The sequence below is a fragment of the Peromyscus leucopus genome, chromosome 5 (genome assembly GCF_004664715.2).
Source record: "Peromyscus leucopus breed LL Stock chromosome 5, UCI_PerLeu_2.1, whole genome shotgun sequence".
Lineage (NCBI taxonomy): Eukaryota > Metazoa > Chordata > Mammalia > Rodentia > Cricetidae > Peromyscus > Peromyscus leucopus.
Window position 1 is genome coordinate 82132398 of NC_051067.1, and position 27722 is coordinate 82160119.

General features: G+C 48.1%; 2 protein-coding genes across 7 annotated transcripts in view; both read left to right on the forward strand.

Annotated features, from left to right (window-relative positions):
* The first annotated feature begins 1463 nt into the window (after nt 1–1463).
* On the forward strand, nt 1464–26765 carry LOC119088116. The gene is given in 5 exon segments (XM_037206471.1): nt 1464–1547; nt 1776–1861; nt 7630–7877; nt 25787–26085; nt 26087–26765. Coding segments are annotated over 5 exon segments (1134 nt in total). The 3' UTR covers nt 26504–26765.
* Nucleotides 7785–27722, forward strand: part of Chd9 (chromodomain helicase DNA binding protein 9) — a 229473-nt gene continuing 209535 nt past the window's right edge. For 4 of the 6 annotated variants that reach the window (XM_037206078.1, XM_028871524.2, XM_028871530.2 and 1 more), the window contains exons 1-2: nt 7785–7877; nt 27423–27548. The gene's annotated coding sequence lies outside the window, so the exon portion shown is untranslated. Of the gene's footprint in view, nt 7878–9382; nt 10012–27422; nt 27549–27722 lie in introns of those variants that run through there. The other 2 variants (XM_028871528.2, XM_037206079.1) reach the window with 2 other exon arrangements.

Sequence of the window (27722 nt, forward strand, 5' to 3'; positions counted from 1 at the left end):
CACATGGTTCTGGCTTTAGAGTCAATGACACAAGAAAGAAGTTATGGAATCTCCCTCTGCAACTCAAGAAAGCCACTGAGGCCAGACGTGTGTCAGGGGTGTCCCTGCATGGAGGCCCAGAGAGGCCATTGTGTGAAGCTGTGAAGCTGAAGCCTGGATTGCCTTGGAGAACCCAAGATTTTGGAGATGCCAGAGTCATGGGATACCTGCCAAGAAAAGCTGCCAACAGGGAGTAGAACCAGCCCACGAGGAAAAAAAAATGTGTTGCAGTCAACAAAGCTGAAAGGAGTTGGAGATCTGAAGAGCATTCTAATATCAGACATGGAGATGCAGAATTTGGAGTTTTCCCAGCTGGTTTTTAGTTTGGTTTGGTCCAGTATTTCCTCACTATGCTGCTCCCTTCCCTACCTTTTGAAATGGTTATGTATATCTTGTGCCATTGATAATATGTGATCTTTTTTCTTTAATTTTGATTTTATAGAGGATTACAGTTAAGAGATTACATGATTCTCAGAAGAGACTTTGGACTTTTAAACATTGTTGAGACTGACTTTTGATGTTAGACCAAATGCCTTTTGCATTATGTTATACCTACAAACCTATGGTAGATTGAATGTAATTGGCCCCCATAATCTCATAGGGAGTGGCACTATTAGGAGGTGTGGACTTGTTGGAGGGGATATGGCCTTGTTAGAAGACGTGTGTCACTGTGGGGATGGGCTTTGAGGTTTGCTATGCTCAGGATACCGCCCAATGTCTCAGTCGACTTCCTGTTGCCTGCAAGATGTAGGACTCTGAGCTACTTTACTTCTCCAGCACCATGTCTGCCTGCACACTGCCATGCTCCCCACCATGATGATAATGGACTGAACCTTCTAGACTGTAATCCAGCCACCTCAATTAAATGTTTTCCTTTTTAAGAGTTGCTACGGTCAAGGTGTGTCTCTTCCCAGCAACAGAAACCCTAATTAAGACAGTATTTATTTGTATTTCTGTGTTGTGTTAGGGTTTCTATTCCTATTTCATATATACATATGGGTGTGTGTGTGTGTGTGTGTGTGTGTGTGAGAGAGAGAGAGAGAGAGAGAGAGAGAGAGAGAGAGAGAGAGAGAGAGAGAGAGAGACTCTCAATTCAGTGGTGGTTTCTTGCCTAGTGCATGTGAGGCCTTGGGTCCAACCTCCAAATTCTGGTTTGTCTTTACCATCAGCTTCCCTGGGTTTGTAATCCCTCTGGCTGTCTGGGCGTGTCTGTAAGAGTGTATCCAGACAGGATTAATTGAGGAGAGGAAGGCCGACCCTGAATGTGGATAGTACAATCCTAAGAGCAGGGATCCTAGACTGAACACAAAGGGGAAAAGAAAGCAGCCAGCTGAGCACCAGCGTTCATCACTCTCTGCTTCCTGACTGTGGATACAATGTGACCAGTCACCTCTCACTCCTGGTACCATGCCCTCTCCGCCCTGATGAAAAAGGAAATGAAGTCAGAACAAAGGGAGGAAACAGATGTGCAGAGACCATCTGGAGAAAATGGCTACTCGGGTTGTCGGGTAAAACAGTGGTCAGCAATTATCCTGTTTCACAGAAAGGACAAATAGCCCAACTTCCACATCCTTTACTTGCTTCTGGAAACAGGCCTGGCCACAAGAAAGGAATGTCTCCTTTGATCTCAGTCTTGGGATCCTCTAAGGCTGATAGAAACTTAAGCCCACTGATGATGTAATCATGTGAAATAATGCTGAAAAGCCCATAAATGCCGGGAACCTCTGTACAATTAGAGAGACAACTCCACAGAAACCATCGACGTAATAAACTTCCTGATCCTCCGCTCCGTGTCTGGTGTTAAACGTGGCAGCTTCCCTCCGTCAGTTTCCTGGGGCAGAAACACCTTAAGCCACAAAACAAGTTAACCTGCCCCTAAGCTTTTTCATGTATATTTTGTCACACCAGCATGAAAAGTAACTAACTGACCCCAGAACAACAGAAAAAGAAGGGGAAGGGAGGAAGGGAGAGAGGGAAGGGAGGGGGAAGGAGGAGGAGAAATGCCCAGCCTAGAGTCCAGCCTAAAGGCCGGGTCTAAGCTGCGCCTTCTGCATGTCTTCAGCCTTTGCTTAACATCTCAGTTTTCTCATCAGTAGAATGTGCTAATAATAACTGTTTCCTGGGACTTTAGGGATGAATTGATGTGGCAATGTCTGTGACAGCCTGCTCTTGGACCTTATGAAAGGAAAAGCATTTTAAAAGGGAGTACAGCTTACGATACGGCTCAGCCAAGCCTGATGACCCGAGTTTGGTTCCTGCGACCCACATAGTAGGAGAACTCCCATAAGTTGTTCCCTGATTTCCACATACCCACTATGGTGTGCATGTGCGCACACACACACACACACACACACACACACACACACACACACACACACACACAAAACAAATGTGGCTATAACAAATGTTAAATGTGAAGTTATTTGCAGGTGTAGCCTTTGTATTAATTAGTTCCTTGTCTTGTTTCTATGACTAAAGCAATTTAAGAAAGGGAGGGTGTGTTTTGACTCACAAATTGAGGGTACAATCCATCATGGCAGGGAATGCAAGACGGCAGGAGGGTGAGGCAGCTGGTCGCATCCACAGTCCAGAAGGACAGAGATGAATGCTGGTACTCAGCTCACTTTCTCCTTTTCATTCACTCCAGAACCTCAGCCCACGTGATGGTGCTGCCCACAGTTAAGATGGGTCTTCTCTCTTCAACCTAATCCTGGCCATCATTCATTCATAGCTTGTCTCCTATGTCATTCTAGGTCCTGTCGAGATGACAATATTAAGTATCACCACCCCAGACCATAAGGTATCCAGTCATGTTCCAGCCATTTATAAATACACTGTGACTCCAAAAGTCAACTTGTCATCCAGCACACGGGGCCTGTCTCACAAGAGCTAAGCACCCATCCTGGGATGGGCACCCAATCCCTTGCCTCCTTGGTCTCCTTGGCATCCCTACCTTTTCTAAACTTCCTTCTACCAGGTCCTATTGCCATCCTGCCTGTGCCTACGGGGCCCCTATTTCTACATCTGTCCACTTGGGATACAAGAGGGTTTCCCCCTCTTCCTGTATATCATCAGTTTACAAAATGAACGCATGGTTTTTTTTACATAGAAACTGGGTAACATCTCAGAACATAATGAACTTGTGTAAACAAAGGTAACAAAAGTATCCACAGGAAATGATGAGCAGAACAAGAAACTGAGAATGAAAGTACCTAGTCCCTCGATCAAGGTCTGCTGTGCACTCCAGGAGCTGATCTGTGCAGGTGCTCCAGGGTCAAGCCTGAGGTGCGCAGTTATGTCAACAATACAAATCCTAGTTTCTTCTCTGCTGATATGACAAAAAATAGTAGTGCCTAACGTGTAGAATCATTGCGAGGGTTAAATTAAATCTAAAGCCCTCAGTGTCCGATATATTATAAAGATATTGGGGCTGGAGAGATGGCTCAGCAGTTAGGAGCATTTGCTGCTCTTCCAGAGGACCCAAGTTTTATTCCCAACACCCACGGCACGTGGTCCACAGCCTCCTACAATTAACTCCAGCTCTGAGGGATCAACAGCCCTCTTCTGGCCTCTAAGGGGACCCATACAAGTATGTGGGTAGGATACATTCACATAAACATACATGTGCAAAAGGTTTTTTCTACAAAGGTAAGGTAGTAAGCCTAACTGGCAAGTGTGTGTGTAGTTTCTGGGCCTCCCCCTTCCACCTGCCTCCTTAGCCAATCTCATCAGATTGCAGAGGTGTGGCCAATGGGATAACTGGCAGCCACTGCCTCCACCAGGAACAGAAGACAGGAGGCCATCTTGCCTGATTGTGCTCACTGGCTGGGTTTGGGACCCGATACAACCATCCTTTTTACAAAAAGAAACTGCCTTGCTGAATTACTCTAGTTTTGTTCATGTGTGACACACACACATAAATGAAAATCAATCTTTTTAAGAGTTATTATTACTGTCTGGTGTTTGTGGGATTTCCATTTGGTGACAAGGTCTCTTGTACCTACTTCCTCCTCTCCCGGCATCCACCTCCCTTCCTGCTGGGATTAGAGGCATGAGGCATCATGCCCAGCTCTATTCTTACTATTGTTGACATGAATTCTACCTATCAAACTGTGCCATCCCCCAAAGAAACCACAACCTAAGGGGAAACACATTTGTTGATAGCTACAGTTTCCAAAACAGCATGGTTAATAGACTAGGAAAAGACCTTCCAGGGGAAAGTCCTAGGTGCTCCGACCTCCGTAGCTCATGCCAGGCACCAGACTCTCTCCCAGAGTGAAACTGTGATCTAGGACTTTGCCCAGGCACGCACTGGGACACGGCAGAGAGGAGAGAGCTGTTGTCGGGACCAACTAGGGCAGTGGAAGTGACTCAGGCATTTGAAAGGGAAAGAATAGGGATTTCCCTGCCAGCTGGTCCTCAGCACTGCCTGTCAGCACACCTCTGACTTGTTCACCTTCACCACGGCTCTCCCCTGCAATGAGCAAGCTGGGGCTGGCCCCCTATGACCCACCTATACCACCTGTCCACCCTGCCCCTTGCCCTTCTAGGCATTATCCACGAGGCTTTCCTCCCGCCTACCTCTGCCTTTGATGCACACTTTGACCAGACTGCACCAGCGCCGAGTCCACAGATGAAGGAGGCACACACACACACACACACACACACACACACACACACACACACGTGACTGAGATGACCACAGAGTGGGTGACAGGCCTAGACTTTATTTTTTTGAAAATTGCCTCAGAGTTTCACTAGTGACACTATTACCAAATGTCACAGGAATAACTGCCAGGATTAAAGGAAGCTTTCCATATCATTTAGCTGCTCGTGTATCTACCATCCACCTCTTCTGCCTCTGGGGTCCTGTAAATAGGTATTATTTTATAAGCATTGTACTCGACATTGAAGAACTCAATTGTATCATACTGTGTGTGTGTGTGTGTGTGTGTGTGTGTGTGTGTGTATTTGTGTGTACACCAGGGCCTCAAGCATGCTAGGCAAGTACTCTACCCCGGAGTTACATACTTGCCCCACATTAGCATACTTTACTGGTGTTCCCACCACAGCAAATCATTTAGATTGATCTCGTGGAACAGCTCGCCCAGCTGAGAAAGCCCCATTCCTGCCTCCCCAGACTCCGCCCTCTCAGAGAAATAGCCACCCAGTTTGTGGAGGACCCCGTCATTGCCCTGGGCCTGCAGCTCAACCCACTCCTCCTTCTCCAAACACTGCCCCCTCAGAAAGACTCCCAAAAGTCCAGGCTCCTCCCCAGAAGCTCAAGAAAGACCACACCTACAGGGTATTTAAGTCCCTGGACCTAGCCCATAGGATATCTCTCTTGCTCCTGCCTCCCCCCACCCCAAGTCACCTGGAAGTGCTTTGTCAGGTTGAACCTGGTCCTTTACTTTTTAATTAGGCTCAGTTTGGCTTACCATGTCAGCAGAGAAACCTATTACCCAGGATACAAAAAATAAAATAAAATAAAAAACACAACAACAAAAAACAAGCAAAGAAACAAAAACCTATTATAGATATTACATTAAATATAAGTTGGAAAAAGGCAGAGACTTTTTTTTGTAATAATGTTTTCATAAATTCTCTAAAGCTGGGCATAGTGGTGCACACCCTTACTCTTGGGACTCAAGTTCAAGACCAGCCTGGTCTTCATAATAAATTTAAGGTCAACCAAGGGCTACATAGCGAGACCTTGTCTCAAAAAAGAAAGAAATGTGTGTGTGTGTGTGTGTGTGTGTGTGTGTGTGTGTGTGTGTGTGTATTTGCTGGAGAATTTCCAACAATGTATTTTGATCATATTCACCACTCAACTCCTCCCAGGTCCTTCTCATACGACTTCCTGTTGGTTCTCCCTCTCTCCCGACCCCCCACCCCCACCCCCAGTTGTGTAGACTTGCTAATTCTTGGGTGTGAAGCCAGCACTAGGGTATGGTTGATTACCATGAGGTCAAACCATTTAAAGAAAACTAACCTTCCTTCTCCCAGTGGCTATCAAATGCCAGTAGCTGCTCAGCTAGGTGTGGAGCTTCGTGCCCACCTTCCCACACCAGCTGGACTCCCCACTCCATGCTGGACTCCCCACTCCATGCTGGACTTCCCACACCATGCTGGACTTCCCACACCATGCTGGACTCCCCACTCCATGCTGGACTCCCCACTCCATGCTGGACTCCCCACACCATGCTGGACTCCCCACTCCATGCTGGACTCCCCACTCCATGCTGGACTCCCCACACCATGCTGGACTCCCCACTCCATGCTGGACTCCCCACTCCATGCTGGACTCCCCACTCCATGCTGGACTCCCCACACCATGCTGGACTCCCCACTCCATGCTGGACTCCCCACACCATGCTGGACTTCCCACTCACTCCATGCTGGACTTCCCACTCACTCCATGCTGGACTTCCCACTCACTCCATGCTGGACTTCCCACTCATGCTTGGTCTGTGCTTGCTCGCTGTCGGGTGCATGCCGTTCATTCCCATGTGCAACCAGAAGGCAGAGATTTTTGTGTTGTTCTTGAGTGGATCCCTCCTTTGCTCAAGTGTCTGGTGTATACCTGCTCAGTTAATAATATTCATTTAAAGAAGAAGTGAGACATAAGTGCATTAAATAATCCACCATTTAAAAAGTATATATTTATTTACTGTGTGTGGCAAGTACCTATACCAGCTGAACCATTTCTGAGGCTGGCCTGGAGATCATTGGGTAAACTAGGCAGGCAGGGAACTCAGAGGTCTGCCTGCTTCTGCCTCAAGAGTACAACCAACCCTCTACCCCGTAATTCTTTGTTCTTGTTGTTGTTTTGTTTTTGCTAAATCCTCTTTTTGTTAACCATGTCTTCATTAGGAAAATACTGAAAAACGCTGGAAAAAAAGATGGGCCTGAAGATGCCCTCAGCTCTGCAAAGCGTGGTAATAGGACTTCCGTGGACAGTGGAATCCATTTAGTGTCATCTGATCTTAATTATCGGCTAATTAGTTCTCAGCCTGGAGCTGTTCTCTCTCCAACCAGGGAGACATTTAGAAATCTGAAGGGGTGCTCTTGGCGTCACAGTGATGAAGGGGGTGGCTGCTGGCTTGTAAAGCTAAGGAGTCGGGGATGCTACGTGACCTCCAGGACCAGCCAAAGACATGCTAATGAGGCTCCGGGAGAAACACCACCTGGGTGGCCAACTCCCCAGGGTTCTAATTGTGTCTCGCGGACTCCACCCCCGTACTGGCACAGACTGGGTGTTTCTTACAGGTCAGCCTAGGGTAATGGAAGGATCGAGAAACAAGGGAAAGGGTGGGAGGTGACAGGAAGGGTTGCTGATAGAAACCAGCTTCCCGGGACTTGAAATAAACCCAGTCCTGGGCACCTTCGGATGCTCGCAGCGCGTTCTATGGAGAAGCCGTGCCACGCTAGGCTGTACTGAAAGCTGACGGTGGAAAGGAAAGATCCACGAGCCCTGCCAGGAAAATCCCAAGGTAGATCCCAGGTCAGAGACCCAGGCCTGATAACGCCTCCACGCCTCCAAGAAAAAGTACGGCAAATTCCGTTCCCCACGCTCCCCAAGGGGTGAAGGTGGTCCGGCCCAGGCCGGATCTGCGCCCCCGAGCTCCGCCGAGTTGGAAGCCGCCCACGTGGGAAGGCCCAGCTGCATTTCCGCCCTGCACTGCGCTCGCACCTCCCAGCCCCTGCTCGCGCTACCGCTCCACAGCCACTAGGTGGCGCCTGCGCTCTAGTGGGCGCCTGTCTGGAGCCGGCGAGGGAGACAGATGGAACCAGAGTCGTAGGGTTCCGGGGACTGGAAGACAGCGCCGGCAGCCAAGGTAGGATTCCTCGGGCGTGTCCCTAGAATGTCTGAGGCTGGGGTGGGCTGGCAGCCGCGGAGCTCCGTTTGCGGTCTGCATTGATGACCAGCGAGGACAGAGCGGCCACATGTGCTGTTGCTTCAAGAGGACCTGGAGCCCCACAGTCCAAGAGCTGGGCCTAAGCTAAACAGAGCCCCAGGTCTCTGGCTAGCACCCAGACATCCTCCACGAGCCTGGGCCTCTGGAAGGCATGCCCAGCCCCCACACAGCAAGTCCCCAACACAGAAAGGAGGTGCTGCTGTCCTAAGGTGCCTGTAGCTTGAGCTGAGGGGTGAGCAGAGTGCCAGTACTTCTCAAACTTGGGCATGCATTGGCTGTCGGCTAAGGAACAGTAAGACAGGCTGCTGTCTGGGGTCCATACCCCACCCCCACTCCCACCCCACCCCGAACCCCAGATGTAATTGGTTTGAGTTGGACGTGGAGATCCGAATATTAAGAACTTCCCAGGGAATTCCAGCTTGCAGCCAGATTTGAGGGCCCTTTGACCGAAAGAGTTAGAGAAGAACCGAGGGTGTCTTCTACACGCCCGGAAGGCTTCTCCTCTTCCCTCTTCCCTCTCCTCCCTCTCGCCTTTTCAGCCAGCAATTACTTCTGCCTTTGGGCTGTCAAACTCGATGTGACAAGCCAACACCCCACCCCAAAGGGTGGAACTCAGAAGTGCCAAGGAAAAGAAAGCCAATCGTGTACTGTGTGAAAGGGCTCCCCAAGTTGGTAGGAGGAGAGAGGGGTTCTCCCCGACTCTTGATTCCAGATAAATGCAGGAGCTGATCCAGACTGCCCTTATTCTGAGAAATGGAGCCAAGCCGGCCAGGAAGAACCTTTCTATCTAGTAAAAATGGCCTCTCGTGTCTTATGTAACAGCCAAGTGTTACCAGCAAGAGTCTGGAGTCTCCAAAGCCAGCCCGCCCTTATTAATGACCTTAGATAACTCACTGAACCACCCCCACCTTCAGTTTCCACATCTATAAAATGGGTACAGCAGAATAAAAGTCTTAGAGCTGGTGTGAGGACTATTAAGAGTGAAAGTCTGTTTACAAAGGCTTCTGTACCAGGAACTGCACTTGCTCACTGCCATCCTGAACCCCCACCATAACCCACAGGGTAGCGGGTACTGCACAGAGAAGTACCCCATCTGGTAGCTGGAGTACTACCATAGATACCCCACTTTGGTGTCCAAAATGCTGGTGCTCAGAGAGGCCAAAGAACTTGTTGAAGGTTATCAACACGATCAGAGGCAGATTTGGGGCTAGGAATTTGGAGGCTAGCCATGGTTGCTGGAGGACTTGCCAAGCATACATGGGGCACACACACATACACCCACAAAAAGCAGATCCCATATTTGTGCCCTGGGCAGCCTGACTCTAGCCCATGTATAAAAGGAAGTCCTGTGCTGAGAATTGTGAGGACAAATACCTAGACCAGGAGTGGACTATGGTGTTTCTCCATAGCTCTTATTCCCATGGACGTGAGCAAAGCCCTTCCAAGGGATTTTCTCAGTCCCTCAATGGAGTGAAATCATTGTCCAGCACTTCCTGTGTGCCAGGCAGGTTTCCTGACACTAACGGTAAAATGTGGGTACGATGGGTAGACCAGCCCTCGGTGAACTCACACCCAACGACAAGAAAAGCTAGACGCTCACTAGGTGTGCATTATTTTAACAAGCTTGAAGGCTAGCTAAATTGGATTAATATTAGCAATATTCCTGGTACTTTCATAGTCATATATGAACTTTTCAGAGAATCAAAGATGTTGTCACCCAACACTCCTGTCCCGAGCTGAGGTCCAGCAAGGAGGTTTGTCGTCTCATTTCAGCTCATGATCTGCAGACAAGCGCTGGCTTATGATGGCTCAGCTTCTGGGTCTCTGGCTTTACTCTGGGTATACAAGAGCCACATGTGTTTTGTGCAATGTGAACTTTACTTCAGTTTCAATCTTGGTCTTTCCTTGGACCAGCAGTTTGCAGAAGGTTCCTTTCTTGTTATTCAGGGCAGCAGCAGTGAGCTGCATCTCTTGGGCAGTCATGTGATCAGAAGGGGAAACACCTACCTGCTCCAACGTGCCCTGTTGCTGAGCGAGCGAGCATGTTCAATAGGTTGGGTGCATGCAACGTACCTCTGACCTACAATGTTTCCAGCTTCTAATTGGTTTGTGGATATTGAGGTCCATCACAAGTAGAGGTTATTTGTGTATACCGTCTGTAGGGTGCCACAATTTTGTGTGTGTGTGTGTTTGTACTTGTTCTTGGTGACTTGGCTGATTACAATGGTCTCTAATCTTTGTGTTAGAGTGCTGACTGATGTCCTAAAGTACAAGAAGTCAGTTATGTTTTGTGAGAGAATTCATGGTAGAAAATCTTCTTCAGACAAGGATTGCAGGGCTGTTGGCAGAGGCCAGTGCTAAGGAAGTACCATATATTAAATACAATCTCTTTAGAGCTGGGAAAGTAACCTACAGGTCGAGTCTACCTAGTGTGTACAAGGGCCTGGGTTCCAGCTACAGTCCTACATACACACAGTTCTTCAAACAGATAAACATAAAGCTAGGTCGTGTATTGATCTCCAGTGGGGGTAAAGCGAGAGATAGGGTACCCTAGATAGGAAGCATAAATGTGTAACGGTCTGGAAGTGGCCAAGGTCAGGGTATGGTTGGAGACTTCTGCTGACCCAAGCAAGTGGCAAAGAGTGTGGTAGTTAGCGGGAGCAGAGCTACGCCCAAATAGAAATATGCTGGAGGGAGCCTGGGCCACGTGGCATTGTGTTTGATGGCCAGATCTTATTTCATCTGATTAGTACAGTAATCCTAGGCTGGTCAGGACCATTTCCACCTTTGACAGATGATGACAGATGACAGAATCAATGCCCTGTGTTATTAAGAGAATTACTCACTGAGTGTGATGGCATGTGCCTTTAATCCCAGCACTTAGGAGGCAGAAGCAGGTGGATCTCTGTGAATTTGAGGCCAGCCTAGTCTATATATTGAATTCCAGGGTAGCTGGGACTACATAGAGAGAGTCTCATTTAAAAAATAAAATATAAAATAAAACAAATAAATAATAGAAGTGCTCAAAAATAGCATAGCTGGGATGCCTGGGGTTAGGATTTATCCTTAGCCTTGGGAAGCAAAGGCAAGAAGATCGTAAGTTCAAGCACAGCCTGAACTACTCAGGGAGTTTCGGGCAAGCCTAGATATAGAGTGAGACAATGTCAGTTTCTAAAAAGAGACTCTGCTGGTAAGTAGCAACCCCTCCCCAGTACCTCGTCTCCCCCCAGCATGCATCAGTGGCTCACCCCCACGCTGCCTCCTGTCTTATATAGTATTCAGCAGACTTTGGGGTCAGATCTCAGGGTACTGCTGGAGGTTTGGTTTGATTAGGGGAGGCATCAATGACTAAGTGGTAGCAGAACCACGAAGCATGAATAGACCAGCAGGACCACGGCAGGAAACACATGTATTTTTTTTAAATAAAAGTATTCCTATAGACTATAAAGACATCAGTGCCTCAGTGCAAGACTCTGGGATGGCTGCCTCGGACACGGGACACCTCAGACACCAAACACCGCACACAGATGTACAAGCAGGAAAGGAGAATCTAGGATTTGAGTGTCCCTGAATTGGCTGGGCTCGGCATTCAGAAGCTCCATCCATGAGTAGCCAGGCCTGAGCCTGCCTCTCGTCCCTGATTATGAACCAGGGATCTACCAACCTTTTCTGTGAAGGTCTTGACCTTGGTGGACCATATGACTTTAGTTGTAGTTTATCTGCCACTGGAGAGTGAATGTAGCCACAGAGGATGCTTGAAGAAATGAGTCTGTGTTCCAGGAAAGCTTCGAAGTCACTGAATTTGGGAGTTTGTATAATTGAAAAGAAGACTTAAAAAAAAAAAAAAATTGGGAGTCTGGGCATGGTGGCTCATCCTTATAATCTTTGCACCCAGGAGGCCAGAGCTAGAGGATCCTACAAGTTCAAGGCCAACCTGGGCTTGAACTCAAAAGTAAACAAATTAAAAAAAATTTTTTTGTAGTGTTAAGAACAAATTCAGGTTGGGCGTTGGTGGTGCACGCCTTTAATCCCCCCTGCACTCAGGAGGCAGAGCCATGCAGATCTCTGTGAATTCCAGGCCAGTCTGGTCTACAGAGTGAGTTCCAAGACAGTCAGGGCTACACAGAGAAACCCTGTCTCAAAACTAACTAACTAACTAACTAACTAACTAACTAACTAACTAACAAAAAGAACAAAATCAGGGCCTTTCCTGTGCTAAACAAGCCCTCTACCACTGAGCTACTAATGTCCCCAAACTTACCCCTCCCCCACAGTCTCCCACTCCCATCCCACCATCACCAGGTAGAGTATCCCTGTGTTATCCAAGTTGGCCCAAATTCCTGGGGTCAGGTGATCTTCCTGTCTCAGTTTCCTAAGGAGCAAGAACTGTAATCATGTGCCACCCACCTGGTTGGCTTCATGGAGTTTTTAATGTATCTTAAAGTGTTACCCTTTTAATCATTTGCAAAGGTAAAACTTCTTAGCTCACGGGCTGCACAAGGATGGCAGTGTTCAGATAGGAGCCAGGGTTGTTTCATAGGCTCTTGATCCGGAATTGTAGGACCTGAAGGCCAGAGGGAAGTGGCCCATGAAGAGGCAAGATAGCCTAGGGTATTTCCCCTGGAGTCTGCCATTGGCTCTGGGTTGCTGAGAATTCATCCTCTCAGACACATCTGGCTGAGCAGCTGCTAGGCATACTTTGTGGCCAGAAAATGACCTACAGCAGAAGGAAGTGGGAGGCACCGGAGCCTCTTGGTGCTCTGGGGAGAAGGAACAAGGCAGTCATGGCATCTGCCACACAAGGTGTCTGACCTTGCCCCCTAGGGGTGCTTCTCATTGGCTGGGTATCTTGTAAGATGATTTGGATGGCGATCGGGGATAGAAAGTGCTTTCCCAGTCTACAGTCTCCCTCCAGTCCTGCCTGCCTCGTCACTCTCAGGCCACCTTTCTTAGGGGAACAGGGTGCTCCACCACACAGGCCTTTCACTTCCTTGACTCACCAGATTTTTCTTTCTGACTACAGTCAATTAGTAGAAGGCTCGGGGAAGTGCTAGAATGTTCCAGGGTCTCGCAGGTGTTAAGCAAGAGCTTACACTCCCAGCCCTCTAGAATGCCTCTGTGACACTTGGCTTCTCCCCCTTTTAATTGGACAATACTCTTCCAGTTCAGTGTTTACCAGGCCAGAGTAAGTGTGATTATTTAATAACATTGCTAAAGTCATTACAATTTTGTACAATCGCCAGCACCTAAGCAAAACAAAACAAAAGTAACCAAGGTAGTATCCTTCTTTTCCAACCCAGGATGCCAGAGATTCAGACAAGAGGATCCCAGTGTGCCGCCAGGCAGGGCTAGATGTGGAGACTGTTTCAAGAATAACAGTAACAGTAACAATTGGACCTCGAGAGCAACCATTTAAAAACATTGTTTCATGTTTATCTTTATACTTACCATTCATACTGATTTGTAAGTGTAGAAACAATACAAAGTTTCCTCTGAAATAAATGACTATGGGTAAACTCTGTCCTGAAGACTGGAGTTGGATGCTCAGAACTACTTGGGAGTCCAGCAGAGGCAAAGGTCCCAGCAGTGAACCTTTAGTTCCAGCACTCAGGAGGCAGAGGCAGGAGTTGAGGCCAGCCTGGTCTGCATAGCCAGTTCCTGGCCAGCCAAGGCTACCTACTGAAACCCAGTCTTAAAACAAAACAAAAAAGCAGGGTAGGTCTAGTGGCCTTGTGTAATCCCAAATTCTGGAGGCAAAGACTTGGCTACCAGGACAGGCTGCCCAGCTGGAGTCAGCCAACTCCTGTTTCAGCAAGAGATTTCACCTCAACAAATATAACTGGGAGTGAGCCAGAAGGACACTTGAGGTCAGCTTGGGCGTGCACATGAATGGGAGCCTGCACACAGGTGTACATTCATATGTGAGCATGCATATACACATACACATGAAAAACCCAGTTAATGTGGGGCAGTGGTGGCACAAACCTTTAATTCCAGCACTCGGGAGGCAGAGGCAGGTGAATCTCCATGAGTTTGAGGTCAGCCTGATCTACAGAGTGAGTACCAGGACAACCAAGACTACAGAGAAACTGTCACCACACACACACACACACACACACACACACACACACAGAGAGAGAGAGAGAGAGAGAGAGAGAGAGAGAGAGAGAGAGACCCAATTCATGAATTAATCAACTGGAATCGAGGAATGGTGCCTATGCCTGTAATCCCCATACCAAAGAGGCAGAAACAGGACAGTGAGTTCAAAACCATTCAGGCTGCATCAAGACAGCCACACCCTGCCTCCCTTCCCTACACACACACACACACACACACACACACACACACACACACACACACACACACACACACACTGGAAAAAAAAGGAGGGGCAGGAAGAGGGGCTAGAGAGATGAGTTTGCAATTTAGAACACTGTCTTCAGCCGGGCAGTGGTGGCACACGCCTTTAATCCCAGCACTCAGGAGGCAGAGCCAGGCGGATCTCTGTGAGTTCTAGGCCAGCCTGGTCTACAGAGTGAGTTCCAGGAAAGGCACAAAGCTACACAGAGAAGCCCTGTCTCGGAAAACAAAACAAAACAAAACAAAAGAACACTGTCTTCTCTTCCAGAGAACTCAGGATTGATTCCCAGCACCCACAACCATCTATAACTCCTGTTCCAGAGGACCCAAGGGCACCAGACCCGCACATGTAGGTAGATACAAATGTAGACAAAATACCAATACACATATAATAAATAAAAATGAAAAAAAATAGCAGCGGAGTGGTAGTGGAGCACGCTTTTAATCCCAGCACTCAGGAGGCAGAGGCAGGCAGATCTCTGTGAGAACAGTCTGGTCTACAGAGTAATATCCAGGACAGCCAGGGCTGCACAGAGAAACCCTGTCTTGAACCCACCCCCCAAAAAATTTAAAAAGAGCAGCAAGAGCATAAACTAAATTAACTGATAGAAATCATGTGCCAATTAAGGAAACGGATTAAATGGTAAGATAGCGGTTGTAGAGTCTAGAGAGATGGTTCAGCAGTTAAGAGCACTGGCTGCTCCTGCTGAGGACTCAGGTTCAGTTCCCAGCACCGGAATGGCAGCTCAGAACTCTCTGTAACACCAGTTCCAGGGGATCTGGTACCCTCTTGTAACATCTGTAAGCACCAGACAAGCACATGGTGCTTGTACATACATGCAAGGAAACATGCTCAGATGAATAAAATAAATAATTTTTTAAACATTTAAAAGATAGGTGGTATAAGAATTTGCCAGGTGCCAGGCCATGGTGGTGTGTACTTTCTGCACTGGGGAGGCAGACGCAGGCAGACCTCTGAGAGTTCAAGGCCAGCCTGGTCTACCAATCGAGTTCTAGGACAGCCAAGGCTGTTACACGTAAAAACTTGAAAAACTCAAATAATAATAATAGTGATAGTAGGGCTGGAGAGATGGCTTAGCAGTTAAGAGCACTCGCTGCTCTTCCAGAGGTCCTGAGTTCAATTCCCAGCAACCACATGGTGGCTCACAGCCATCTGTAATGAGTCTGACATGCAGGCAGAACACTGTATACATAATAAATAAATAAATCTTTAAAAAAAATAATAGTGATAGTAATAATAATAAAAAGAAGAAGCTAATAAAGGTGCTGTCTATGGAGTACTTGCCCTGTGTTCAGTGCTGTTTAAAACTGTAAAACATTTCATTTTATTTATTTGTGTAAGGTGCTGGGGATGGAACCCTGGGCCTTATGCAGCGTACTAAGTAAGTGCTCTCCCAGAAGCCCTCTTCCCAGATCCTGTCTGTTTTCTTCCTCCTCTTCTTCGTCATCATCGTTTTCTGTTTCGAGGCAAAGTCTCACTCTGTAGACCAGGCCGGCCTCAAAGGCACAGAGGTCTATCTACCTGCCTCTGCCTCCTGAACACTGGGATTAAAGACCTGTGCCACCACACCAGACCCAGTCCAGTGTTTGTCTCGTTTGTTTGTTTGTTTGTTTGTGACAAGGTCCCGCTGTGTAAGCCCAGACTGACCTCAAACTGTGTCTTCCTGCCTCTTCCTTCTCCTGCTGGGACCATAGGTGTGTGTCACCTCACATGGCTGTTTAATTGTCACATAGTGATTGAGTGTGTTTATGGGATGTGGTCTACCATCTCAATGCTCTTTTATAGTATATGATGATTAAATTAAATCTCTCTGTAAGTACTTACCATTTCTTTGTGATCTACATCATAAGTTCCAGCCAGGTCAGTCTGGGTTACACAGTGAGACCCTGTCTGAAAAATAGCTTGAGAAATGGTCCACTGTTTTTTTGTTTTTTGTTTTTTGGTTTTTCAAGACAGGGTTTCTCTGTGTAGCTTTGCGCCTTTCCTGGAACTCGCTTGGTAGCCCAGGCTGGCCTTGAACTCACAGAGATCCGCCTGGCTCTGCCTCCCGAGTGCTGGGATTAAAGGCATGCGCCACCACTGCCCGGCATGGTCCACTGTTTAAAAGCACTTAACATTCTTTCAGATCACCGGAGTTGTGTTCCCAGCACCCACGCCATTAGGGCTTCTCACAACTGCCTCTGATTCTACCTCCAAGGGGACTGGCCGCTTCCTGCCAACAGGCACTTGAACTCACATATACGTAATTAAAATAATAAAATTAAACTCATAACAAACAAAAAGGGTGTCTCCTGTACAACTGTGTTCCTGTACCCACTCAAGCTCCTCTCTACCTTTGTCTAGCCTGCCCCTGTCACCGATCTCTGGTAACTACTGTTTTATACCCTGCTTCTATAAGACTAACATTTTATGGTTTTTTAGCTTCCATAAATGAGTGAGAACATGTAATATTTGTCTCTCAGTATATGACTCATTTCACTTAACATAATATCCTCCAGGCTCATCCACATTATCATAAATAGTAAATTAATTAGTTTCAACAGGGTCTCCTGTAGCCCAGATGGGCCTTGACTTTATTATAGCCCAGGTCCTCCCAAGAGCAGAAATTACAGACATATCTCACCACACCCGGCAAAAAGCAAGATTTTGTTGTTGTTGTTTTTTGGTGTGTGTGTGGCTGAATAATATTCTATTGAATATATATATATACCACATTTTCTCTCTTGTTTTTATTCTCGTGTGCGTGCGTGCGTGCGTGCATGTGTGTGTGTGTGTGTGTGTGTGCTGCACGCTGCTCCTCACAGAGTCACAAAAACAGAGGAAAGGGGGAAATGATAGTTGAATAACTGAAGTAAAATGTGATTTTCAAAAAGGCTCCTTTCTCTCCTCCTGACCCTCTGGGAGCCTGGCCACGGGGGAGGCCTGGCTCACCTCTACCTCCCCCTTCACTTCCCCTCCTCTCTTGCAACTGAAAAAGAAAAGAGTTACTCCTTAAAAAAAAAAAAAAAAAAAAAAAAAAACTAAATTAAGTTTTGTTTTTGAAACAATGTCTCACTATGTAACCCTGACTGGTCTGGAACTCACTATGTAGACAGGGGTGGCCTGGAACTGGCTATGTAGACCAAGCTGGCCTCAAACTCACAGAGATCTGTTTAAAGGGTTGCACCACCATACCTGGCTATAAACTTTTATCTTTATTTTATTTTATTTTATTTATTTAGTTATTTAGTTAGTTAGTTTCTGAGACAGGGTTTCTTTGTGTGGCCTTGGCTGTCCTAGAATTAGCTTTGTAGACCAGGCTGGTCTCGAACTCACAGAGATCCGCCTGAGTGCTGGGATTAAAGGTGTGCAGCACCACCACTGGCTTATTTTCTTTGATTTCTATCGTCATTGTGTGTGTGTGGTGGTGGTGGTGGTGGCAGGTATAGGAAATGGTCAGGGGACAGTCGGCTCTCTCCTTCCAGCCTGTCATCCTTCAGAGGCTCAAACTCAGGTTGCTGGGTTTGCTTGGAGGGCGCTGAGGCCAGAGGTTGAGCTGTGTGCTGCCCCCTTTTCTTCTTCTTAAGCCGGGAACTCACCGTGGGGTCCAGACTCTGGCTTTGAACTTGACATAACCATCCTGCCTCTGTCTCCCTACTAGGATTGCACGTGTGTGCCCCCAGGCAGGTGAGGTCCCTAGCTAATTTTCTGTCCCTCTGTGTCTGCTACCACGTGGCTGCTGTGCTTTCTCCTGGAGCTTCCAAGGATAACCTCTCCATTTTCCTTCACACCAGCCCTGGTGTCCACTTGGTGATGGGACACGGGGTTCTCCTGGATCTTTGCTGCTGCGGCTTGGACATTGCCATTTCCTTCTGTGTGTTCTGTTCCCTGTCCTCGGCACTTCCCCCAAGCACAGGGCCTCCTCCTTCCTTATTGCTTTTCTCTTAAACTTGCCTTGTTGGTTTTGTTACTGGTTTGTTCTTTCTTCCAGCTGTCCCACAACTCATCCCGGGTCAGAGCAGGCGACTATGGCCAGCGGTTAGATGTATTGAAGGCTCTCTGCTTAGTCAGCTCGAAAGGGAGGGAAGGCCAGGGAGCAGGCATGGTAGAACACCTGCCTGTCATGTGCGAGGCCCTGGCCTCAGTCTCTAGCACACTACTCCTCTTTAAAAAGGAGAGGGGCAAATCCCTCCTGGTCCATGCCACACAGGACTGGAGGTTGGTGGTCCGGAAGCTTTGCAAACCAGGAGTGGAGAGTCTCCTGTGTACTCAGAGATAACCAGACAGAAAGGAACGACCAATCAAACTCACCAGAGGCTGGTGAAGAAGCCAGACCAGGACCATTAAATCACAATGGGAGAGAGACTGCAAAGCAGCCTGAACCCCTTGGTGAACGGTGGACGGTGAATGTGTCAGCACATTCCTTCCCTGGCTGTGGCGGCAGCGGTGGTGGGGAGGGGGGAGGGTGGCGGATGAAGAGGCGCGTTCTAGTTAGAAGTTTGGGATTCATGGAATTAAACCAAGGTGAGCAAGATAAATGATTTCATAGCCAGGATAGCCTAAGATGTCTGTGTCCTCTAAGAGGAGCCCGGAATTGCAACTCGCCAGGTGTAATTCCCCATCCCTGTGCCTGTGGCAAACATGGCTGGTCAATTGCCGACCTATTTCCTTCCTGTGACTCTGAGCACCAGCCTGAGGAGCCTTAACAAAAGCATATCCTGAAGGGGCTAGTGAGGTAGGTGGTTCAGTGAGTGAAGTCTCTGCAGGGCAGGGATGGAGATCAGAGCTCGGGTACCCACACCCACATAAAGAGCCAGACGTGTGTGTGTGTGTGTGTGTGTGTGTGTGTGTGTGTGTGTGTGTGTGGTGTGTGTGACTCCAGCCCTGGGGGTATCTGGAAATGGGCAGATCTCTGCAGTTTGCTTCAAGCTCCAAGTTCAGTGAAGACACTGTCTCAACAAATAAAGTGGGGAGGGACTGGAATGACTCAGCAGGTGAAGGCATCTGGCCAATCCAAGCCTGATGACCTAAATTCAATCCCCGGAACCCACGCAAAGTGGGGAAGGAGAGAACTGACTCCACAAGGCTGTCCTCTACCCTCTACATGGTGCCATGGCATGCATCCCCACATAGTGATAGTAGTCAAAATAGCAATCTTTTTTAAGATTAAAAAATAAGGTGGAGAACAATGGAGGAAGAAGAGAACCAAGGTGGACTTCCGGCCTCCACAGGCACATGCACAGACAAGCATTCCTGTACATATGTGTACATACATGAACATTTGCCTTCAACACAAAGGGGAAGAAAAGTAAGGGGGTTCGTAAGGAGAAAGAGAGACTTCCTGGAAGCCCTGGCCAGACCTCAGAGTTGCCTGTGTTGCTTAACGAAGTTTCCAGAGCTGCCATTAGCGTGGACAACGTGAGACAACACAGGCCCTCAGAGGCGTCCCTTGGCGCTGCTTTTGAGCTTCTACCATATTATTTCTGTCTGCCTATTATTTCCACAGCTTTCGTTAATGCAGTCTGCCTGCTTGCCTTCTCCATGCTCATTGTTAAGTCTTGATTTGATTTCCAGGCCTTGCTTGGCCAGCATTGTCCCGAGACACATCCTGTCCCGTCCTTAAGGACTCTGGCAGATCAATAACTGTGGATGTTGTATGTGTGGCTTCCACTGGAAAGTTACACATTTTAACCAAATGTATAACTCCGAGCAGCAACTCCTGGCAGTCAGGAAGCTCTTTGATGTAGCTCAATTGTTACAGTGCCTGCCCAGCATGCACAAAACCCTGGGTTCCATCCCCAGCACTGCCTAGAACTGGGTCTGTAATTCCAGATCTTGGGAAGTGGAGGTGGGAAGATCACAAATTCAGGGTCCTCCTTGGCTACAGTGAGTGCAGGCCAGCCTGACCGCGTAAGACCCTGTCTCCAAAAAGAAAAGCAGCAACAGTTTAACATGATGTGTGCTTTTTTTCTTCTATAGAAAGGGCAGCATTGTAGGGGGGTTGGGGAGGATTTGTTGCTGTTGTTTGATTTTCAGTTTATTTCTTTGTGAGCAAGTAAGCATGTGCGTGTGTGTGCAGGCATGTGCAGGGCACATTGTGTGTGTGATCAGAGCATTACTTTGCAGAGCTGCTTCTTCTCGTCCACCTTGTTGATACAGGGTCCCTCTTGTTTCTCTTGCTGTGGTATGGACTCTGGGCTGTTTCCTGTCTCCACCTTCCACCTCCTGGCAGGACTGGGATTTCAGATGTGAGACACCTTTTGGTTCTCGTTCTGGGACTCATACTCTTCAGACTTGGCATGGCCAGCACTTTCACCGAAGCATCTCCCCGCATGGCAGTTTTAAACTGGTAATGGCTGCTACCGTTCAGCTATGACCTAGGAGCAGTGTGTGAGGGCTTCACTGACGCAGACAGGAGAGAGGACACTTAGATACTCAACTGACAAATCGCCGAGTCTGCTTTTTTTTTCTTTTCAGTGCTAAGGATAGAACCCCAGGCCTCACACTTCCTAAGGTTGCTGCTGCTTTTGAATATTGCTTTTTTTTTTTTTTTAAAGATTTATTTATTATGTATACAGAAGAGGGCTGCCAGATCTCATTACAGATGATTATGAGCCACCACCATGTGTTTGCTGGGAATTGAACTCAGGACCTCTGGAAGAGCAGTCGGTGCTCTTAACCTCTGAGCCATCTCTCCAGCCCCTTGAATATTGCTTTTGCCTCACAAAAGAGCTAGCATTCTTAGCCATGAGTGGTGGTCTTCTCTTATAGTCCCAGTCCTTGGGGTGCTGGGGCCTGAGGATCTTGAGTTCATTGCCGTTCTGTCTAGGTATAGGGCAAGACTCTGTATCAAAATAAAGAACCAGACAGACATAAATAACAGAATCCAAATTCCTATGATTTTGAAGCAAGAAGACCCTTGGCCCACCTTAGGGGGTGTTCAGGGCTGGGGATGCAGCACCCTGTAAGAGCACTTGCCTAGCATGCTTGAGGCCCTGCCTTCCACCCCTAGACCCTCATAAAAATCCCACGCTGCCACAGCTCCTCTCTGCTTACATAGAGAACCTCTGCCTGACCCAAAGGAGAAGAAAAAGCGTGTGGACAAGCTGGGCATGTGATGTTCTGGGGGCTTCCAAGCCTCCTTGAGCCCTCTGAGAAGAAAGGTGGCCCCTTGGCCTACAGGGCAGTCCAGTCTAACAAGGGAAGCTTGCTTCTCAGCCTGGGAAGACTGCCCGTCCAATGGAAGAGGCACTGTTCCTGACCTCAGGGAATCTGATAAAGTGGAACACACACTCTCCTTGGTGTGTCTGTGGCCCTCTGCCAGTCAGCAGGCAAGGTAGGGACATGTCAGCCCAGCTCCTCCGTACTTGTGCTGGGATTTTAGCTTTTGAATTTACTTTGTCTGTTTCAAAGCTTAATTTTCATTTTTACTTATGTGTAGGTGTGTCTGTGTCTCCCTGTGGGTGCATGCATGTGAGTGGAGGTGTGGGTCCAGAAGAATCAGATCCCCTGAAGCTGGAGTTACCCATAGTTGTGAACTTCCTGGTACGGGTACATGCTGGGAGCCAAACTCTGGGAGAGCAGCACGTGCTCTGAACCACAGAACCATCTCTTCATCCCCACATTTGCTTGTTTTTAATAACACACACACACACACACACACATACACACACACACACACACACACACACACACACACACACACACTACTTTATTATCCTTTTTGTGGAGACAGGGTCTCCTTGCTCCGGCTGCCCTGGAACTCACTGTATGGACCAGGCTGGCCTCAAACTCACAGAGATCTGCCTGCCTCTGCTTCCTAAGTATTGGGATTAAAGGTGTGCACCACCATGCCTGGCATTGTTACCTTTTTAAAGATTGATTGATTGATTGATTGATTGATTGTTCTTATATGAGTTTATGTGGACTACATTCATGCAAAAGCCCTCAGAGGCCAGAAGAAAGCGTCTGATCCCTTGGAACTGGTTGTAAGCTACCATGTGGGTGCTGGCAAACGAACCTGGGTCCTCTGCAAGGGCAATAACAGTTCTTAACCACTGAGCCATCTCTCCAGGCCCTAGAAGATACCTTTATGGAGTTGATTCTCTGGTTCCTTCTGCCGTGTGGGTCCAAGTATGGAGCTCCTGCTACCAGGCTTGGCAGCAAATCCTTTACTCACTGAGCCATCTCTCTGGCCCAGAATTTACGTTTTTAAAATAGTCAAAATGTCCATGATTGATCCAGTATCCAGAGTTAGCATATAACCCCAGAGTTCCCCTATTTCACTGTCTTACATTTACTAAGGTACATTCTTACAGTTATCCGACAGTGACATCCTCTTCAGTATATTTGTAACAAACCATATTCATACTTTTGTGGTGATGGTGATGGTGCTGGGTTTCAACAAGCATCCTAGCTAGCCCCAAGCCCCAATACTGACTTGCTTGTTGTGGTTCTGGGGACTGAACCCAGGTCGTATGCATGCTAGGCAAGTGCTCACTACCCTTGCAAAGATTTCTTAAAATGTGTTGATGTTCAAGACCCCTATAAGGGCTGGTTCATACCCCAGATCCAGCTCTTGCTGCCTGGTTGTTCTTCTGAACAAGTTGCTTTATCTCTTGAGCCTCAGTTTTCTGAGCTAAAGAACAGAATCAGTGTTGCCACCTGCCACTGCTGAGTGCCACGCATGCCCATAGCATGGCCCATGGAAGCATCACTTGTTACTGGTGTTAGTCTGGCCTGCAGATTCCTTCTAGATTTCCTTCTAAGGTCACAAGGCTCTCGTGGCAGTGAGTCAGCACCTCTCTGGTCACCTCCTCTTCCTTCCCACCCAGTACTCTCACCCACCTTCTGCCTCTCATCACATCACAATCTAACAAACAAATTGCCTTCTCAGTGTGCCCACCACCACTAATTCACAGGTTTGCTCATCCTCGTCCCCTCAAACCCACCAGAACCACCACTTCTGCTGTGACACTGCTCCAGAGCCAAGCAGCAAGTCCCCTTTCTTCCTTGGAACAGCCAGAGCCACAGACACACTCCTGCTTTACGGCACTTAGCACCTCAGAGCCTGCGACAGCTAGGGCTGCCAACCCGCCCCCCCCCCAACAAACAAGACTCCTCTCTCCTGTGTGCCTCACTGACCTCCTGGTACAGGTTTGGGCTTGGCACCTCTGGTGAGCTTTGATGAGACAGAGACCCTGTATCACTTCCTCTGTATAGCTGTGAATTTTCTGGTGGTTAAAATATACAGGTCACAAAATTTACCATTTTAGTTCTGTTGAGGTGGTTACTGGGCCTGAACCTAGGGAGTCATCTGGACTAGGTATGTGTTCTATGTCAGAGCTCTGCTCCTGCCTGTTTGCAGTTTTAATGTTTTTCTAATTAACAGTTAGTGACATTGAGCATCTTTTTTCTTTCAGTGTTTTGAGAGAGGGTCTTCTCTCAGAGCTGTGATTACAGGTGTGTACCACCACACCCAACTTCTGGCACTGAGCATTTTTTTTTCATGTACTGATTTCCCATTTGAATGGCTTCTTTGAAGACATAGCTGTTCAAATCCTTTGCTCCTGTTTCATGGTATGTGTGTGTACATATTTGTGTGTGTGTGTTAGGTGCATGCACATGTGTGTATGTATGTGTGCATATGGTGTATGTGTGTGTGTGTATGTGCGTGGTGGGTGTATGCATATGGAGGCTAGAGGTGGACTTCAGTGTTTTCTCCAGCCCTCAACTTTTTTTCTTTATTATTTCTTTTTTTTTCCCCCTTTGATTTATTTATTTTATGTGTATGAGTATTGTGCCTGCGTGTGTATATGTGTACCACATTCATGCCTGGTTCCCACAGAGGTGAAAAGGGGATCAGGTTCCCCAGAACTAGAGTTAGAGATGTTGGGAATGAAACCTGGGTCCTCTGCAAGAGCAACAAGCCATATTCTTAACTGCTGAGCAGCTTTACAGCCCTCCCACCTTAGTTTTTGAGACAGCGTCTCTCACTGGCCCTGGAGATCACCAGTCGCCAGTCAGCTGGCTTGGCTGGCTAGTGAGTCCCAGGGGTCCTCCTGTCTCCACCTCCCCAGAGCTGGGTAGGTTGGGTAAGTGCCAGCCCTGCCTTTGACATGGGTCCTGGGACTCCAAACTGAAGCCAAGTCCTCCTGTGACCAGAGCAGGCACTTAATCAAAGGAGCCACCTCCTTAGCTTCACTTGCCTGTATCTTAATCAGGCTGGGGGTTTGCTGTGATTTGTAATTCTGTCATAATTCTGGATTATCAGTTCCTTGTGGGTTAGATGAACCCACGTCTTAGAGTTGCTGTTTCAATTCTTCCTGTTATTTGAAATATACAATTTGTTATGTGTTGTGTTTGATTGTTTTTATTTATTTTGAGATTGTCTTATTCTGTAGCCATTGATGGCCTGCCTGGAACACACTGTGTAGCCTAGGCCAGCCTCAAACTTTCAGCCGTCTTCCTCCCTCAGCTTCCCAGGTGCTGAAATTACAAGCGGGTGCCACCACAGACACCTCAGAAGTTTGATTTTTGTTTTTTTTTTTTTCAGAGACAGGGTTTCTCTGTGTAACCCTGGCTCTCCTGGATCTCCCTCTGTAGACCAGACTGGCCTCGAACCCAAAGATCTGCCTGTCTCTGCTTCCTGAGTGCTACGATTAAAGGTGTGTTTAAGTTTTGATAAGCTTCAGTTCACTCTTCTGTACTTTCAATGTTGTCTAGGAAACTATCACCAGTATCATGCCATAAAGCCTCTCCTCATATTCTCCTCCGAGGGTTTTAGATTCAGACCTTTGACATATGTGAGCTCCTTTCTGTGTGTGACTGGCAGTCAGTGTCCAGAGTCAGCTTTTGGTATATGGATGTCCAGCTTCCCAGTCATTTGTTGAAGAGACTATCCTTTCTTAGGAGTTCTGATGCCATGCTGAAATCATCTGATCAGACCTGCAAGGATTGGTTTCTAGGGTTGCTCTTCTGCTGTACTGGCCTAGATAGCTTCCTCTCCAATACGAGCACATAGTCTTGAGTGCTGTGGCTCCGTGGTACAGTTTCTGTTTTTGCTAGACACTGCTGGGCTGGTACAACTCACCCCAGTACTCAGGAGGCTAAGCCTGGAAGATTGGAGCTTGAGGCCAGCGTGGAAGCAAGATTCTGTCTCAAAATGAAAATGAAAAGGCATCGATGTAGAGCTCAGCACTTGCCCAGCAGGTGCAAGGCCCTGGTTTGGATCCTTAGAACTGCAAATCAGCACAAAACAGTATGCTTGGAATCTTTATGAGGCTCAGTCTGTAGATCCACACTTTGAGTCCTATTAGTATCTCAATATGAAGTCTTCAATGTCTGGGACATGGGGGTTTTTCCATTTCTTTCTAATTTGGGGTGGTACATGTGTGTGGTATACCCACATCTGAGTATGCAGGTGTGTGTGTCTATATGTACACAGAAGCTAAGAGAAGAGAAGAAGTCAGGTGTCCTGCTCTATCACTCAGTTTGAAAAACTGGATCCCTTCCTTTGTGGGTGGCGGCGAACGCAGACGGAGCTCCCTGAAGACTTCAGACACACTTCCGGAGTACAAGGTGGTGGGGTGCTGTTTGCCAGCTAAGTGCCACACACCACCCCTGTACCAAATGTGCGTCTTCGCACCCAACCATGTGGTAGCCAAGTTCCGCTTCTGGCGTTTCCCGTCGCCACTGAAGATGAAGGAGTCATCAGGGGAGACAGTAGACTGCAGGCAGGTGTTTGAGAAGTTGCTGCTCCGGGCGGAAGAACTTCAGCATCTGGCTACGCCATGGCTCCCGCGGTTGCACACACAACCTGTACCGAGAGTATCCGTACCTGACTGTGGCTGGCGACATCTCACAGTGTCACCAAGACATGGGGGGCCGGCACTGTGCCCATGTGCGCTCCCTCCAGATCATGAAGGTGGAAGAGACTGAAGAAGGCAAGTCCTGCCCACTGGCCATCAAGCAGTTCCGCAACTCCAAGATCAAGTTCCTGTGGCCTCGCCTGGGGTTGCAGCTCCAGCACAAGCCGTGCTTCGCCACCAAGAGGCTCAACGCTTTCTTCAAGACCCAGAGACCTCCCCCCACTCCCCAGAGAGAGTCGAAGAAGAAAAGAAGAGGAAGAAGAGAAGGAAGGGAGGGAGGGAAGGAAGAAAGGGGGAAAAAACTGGTCAAGTAAATCCAACATGTGGCACCCAGCTACTTAAGGGACTAGGACCTTTTGAGCCATCAGTTCAGGACCAGCCTGCCTACATAGTAAATCAATTCTCATTTATATTCATTCTGTCTCTGTCTCTCTTTCCTCATTCTCTCCTTTCTCCCCCCAGTGCTGGGGATGGAATCCTGGGCCTTAGGAATGCTAGGCAAGTGTTCTTCCATTTAGTCACACTTCCAACCACCCAGCTACTCTTTTTCTCTCTTTAAAAACCTTTATTCATTTGTGTGTGGTGGAGGTGTTGTGTGTGTGTGAGGGGGGAGACAGAGGACAATCTGCAGCGGTCTGTTCTCTCCTTCCAGCACATGGGCCTGGGGATTGAACTCACGTCCTCACTCAGGCTTGGCAGCAAATCTGTGTTTCCGGAGCCTTCTCAATTGCCCCCTTCCTACCTCAGAAAAAGACAAAGATCCCAAGCTTGAGTCCCTTATTTTCTGCAGTCATCCCGGCCACGCACCCAGCTCCGATTTTAAGAAACAGCTCGGGAGTTTCTCTTCCTGGGATAGGAATGGATAGCATACTATTGCCTCAGATAGACGCAGCAGAGGGATTGGAGAGGACCATTACTGCTGTAGGCCTAAGACGTCTCCCCAGCACATGCCCCTGAGAGCAGTCAGATCTGTAAGTCCTCTAGAAGCCCCTAATACCCCAGGATCACAGAGCCCTCCCACCCACCACAGGAACAGCAGAGAGCAGAGAGGAAGGAGCAAGTCAGGTCCCCTCTACCACAGCTCTGTTTGAAAGGCGTGCTGGGGATAGAGTCGAGGGACAGCGTGCCGCCAGTCCTGTGCCTCTTGTCATCTCCAGTCTGAGGCTTCTTGACAACAGACACACTTTCAGTTCTTTTCCAGGCCTTGGGTTTATTTTGCTTCTTGTTTTTCAGGCCTGTGGGACGCTTATGCAGCACAGACGCACACAGCCTGTTCTGTGCCACTCCCAGTGACTGCAGAATTCACGGGCTCCTGAGTCTGAGACAGTGTCTGTCTCCTTCCCTACCTCTTCCTTCCAGGTAAGCCTGTTGTCTTAGCCCCAGCTGGAAGCCCTCTCTGCCACAGGGCCAGCTTCCAGGCTGCTTGTTCCACCCCAGCTGCAGCTACTGCCAGCCCCAGCCAACTCCCATTCCCATTTCCATGGCAACCGAAACACATTTCCCATCCCTGCCTTTCTACCTCCTAGAGGAAAG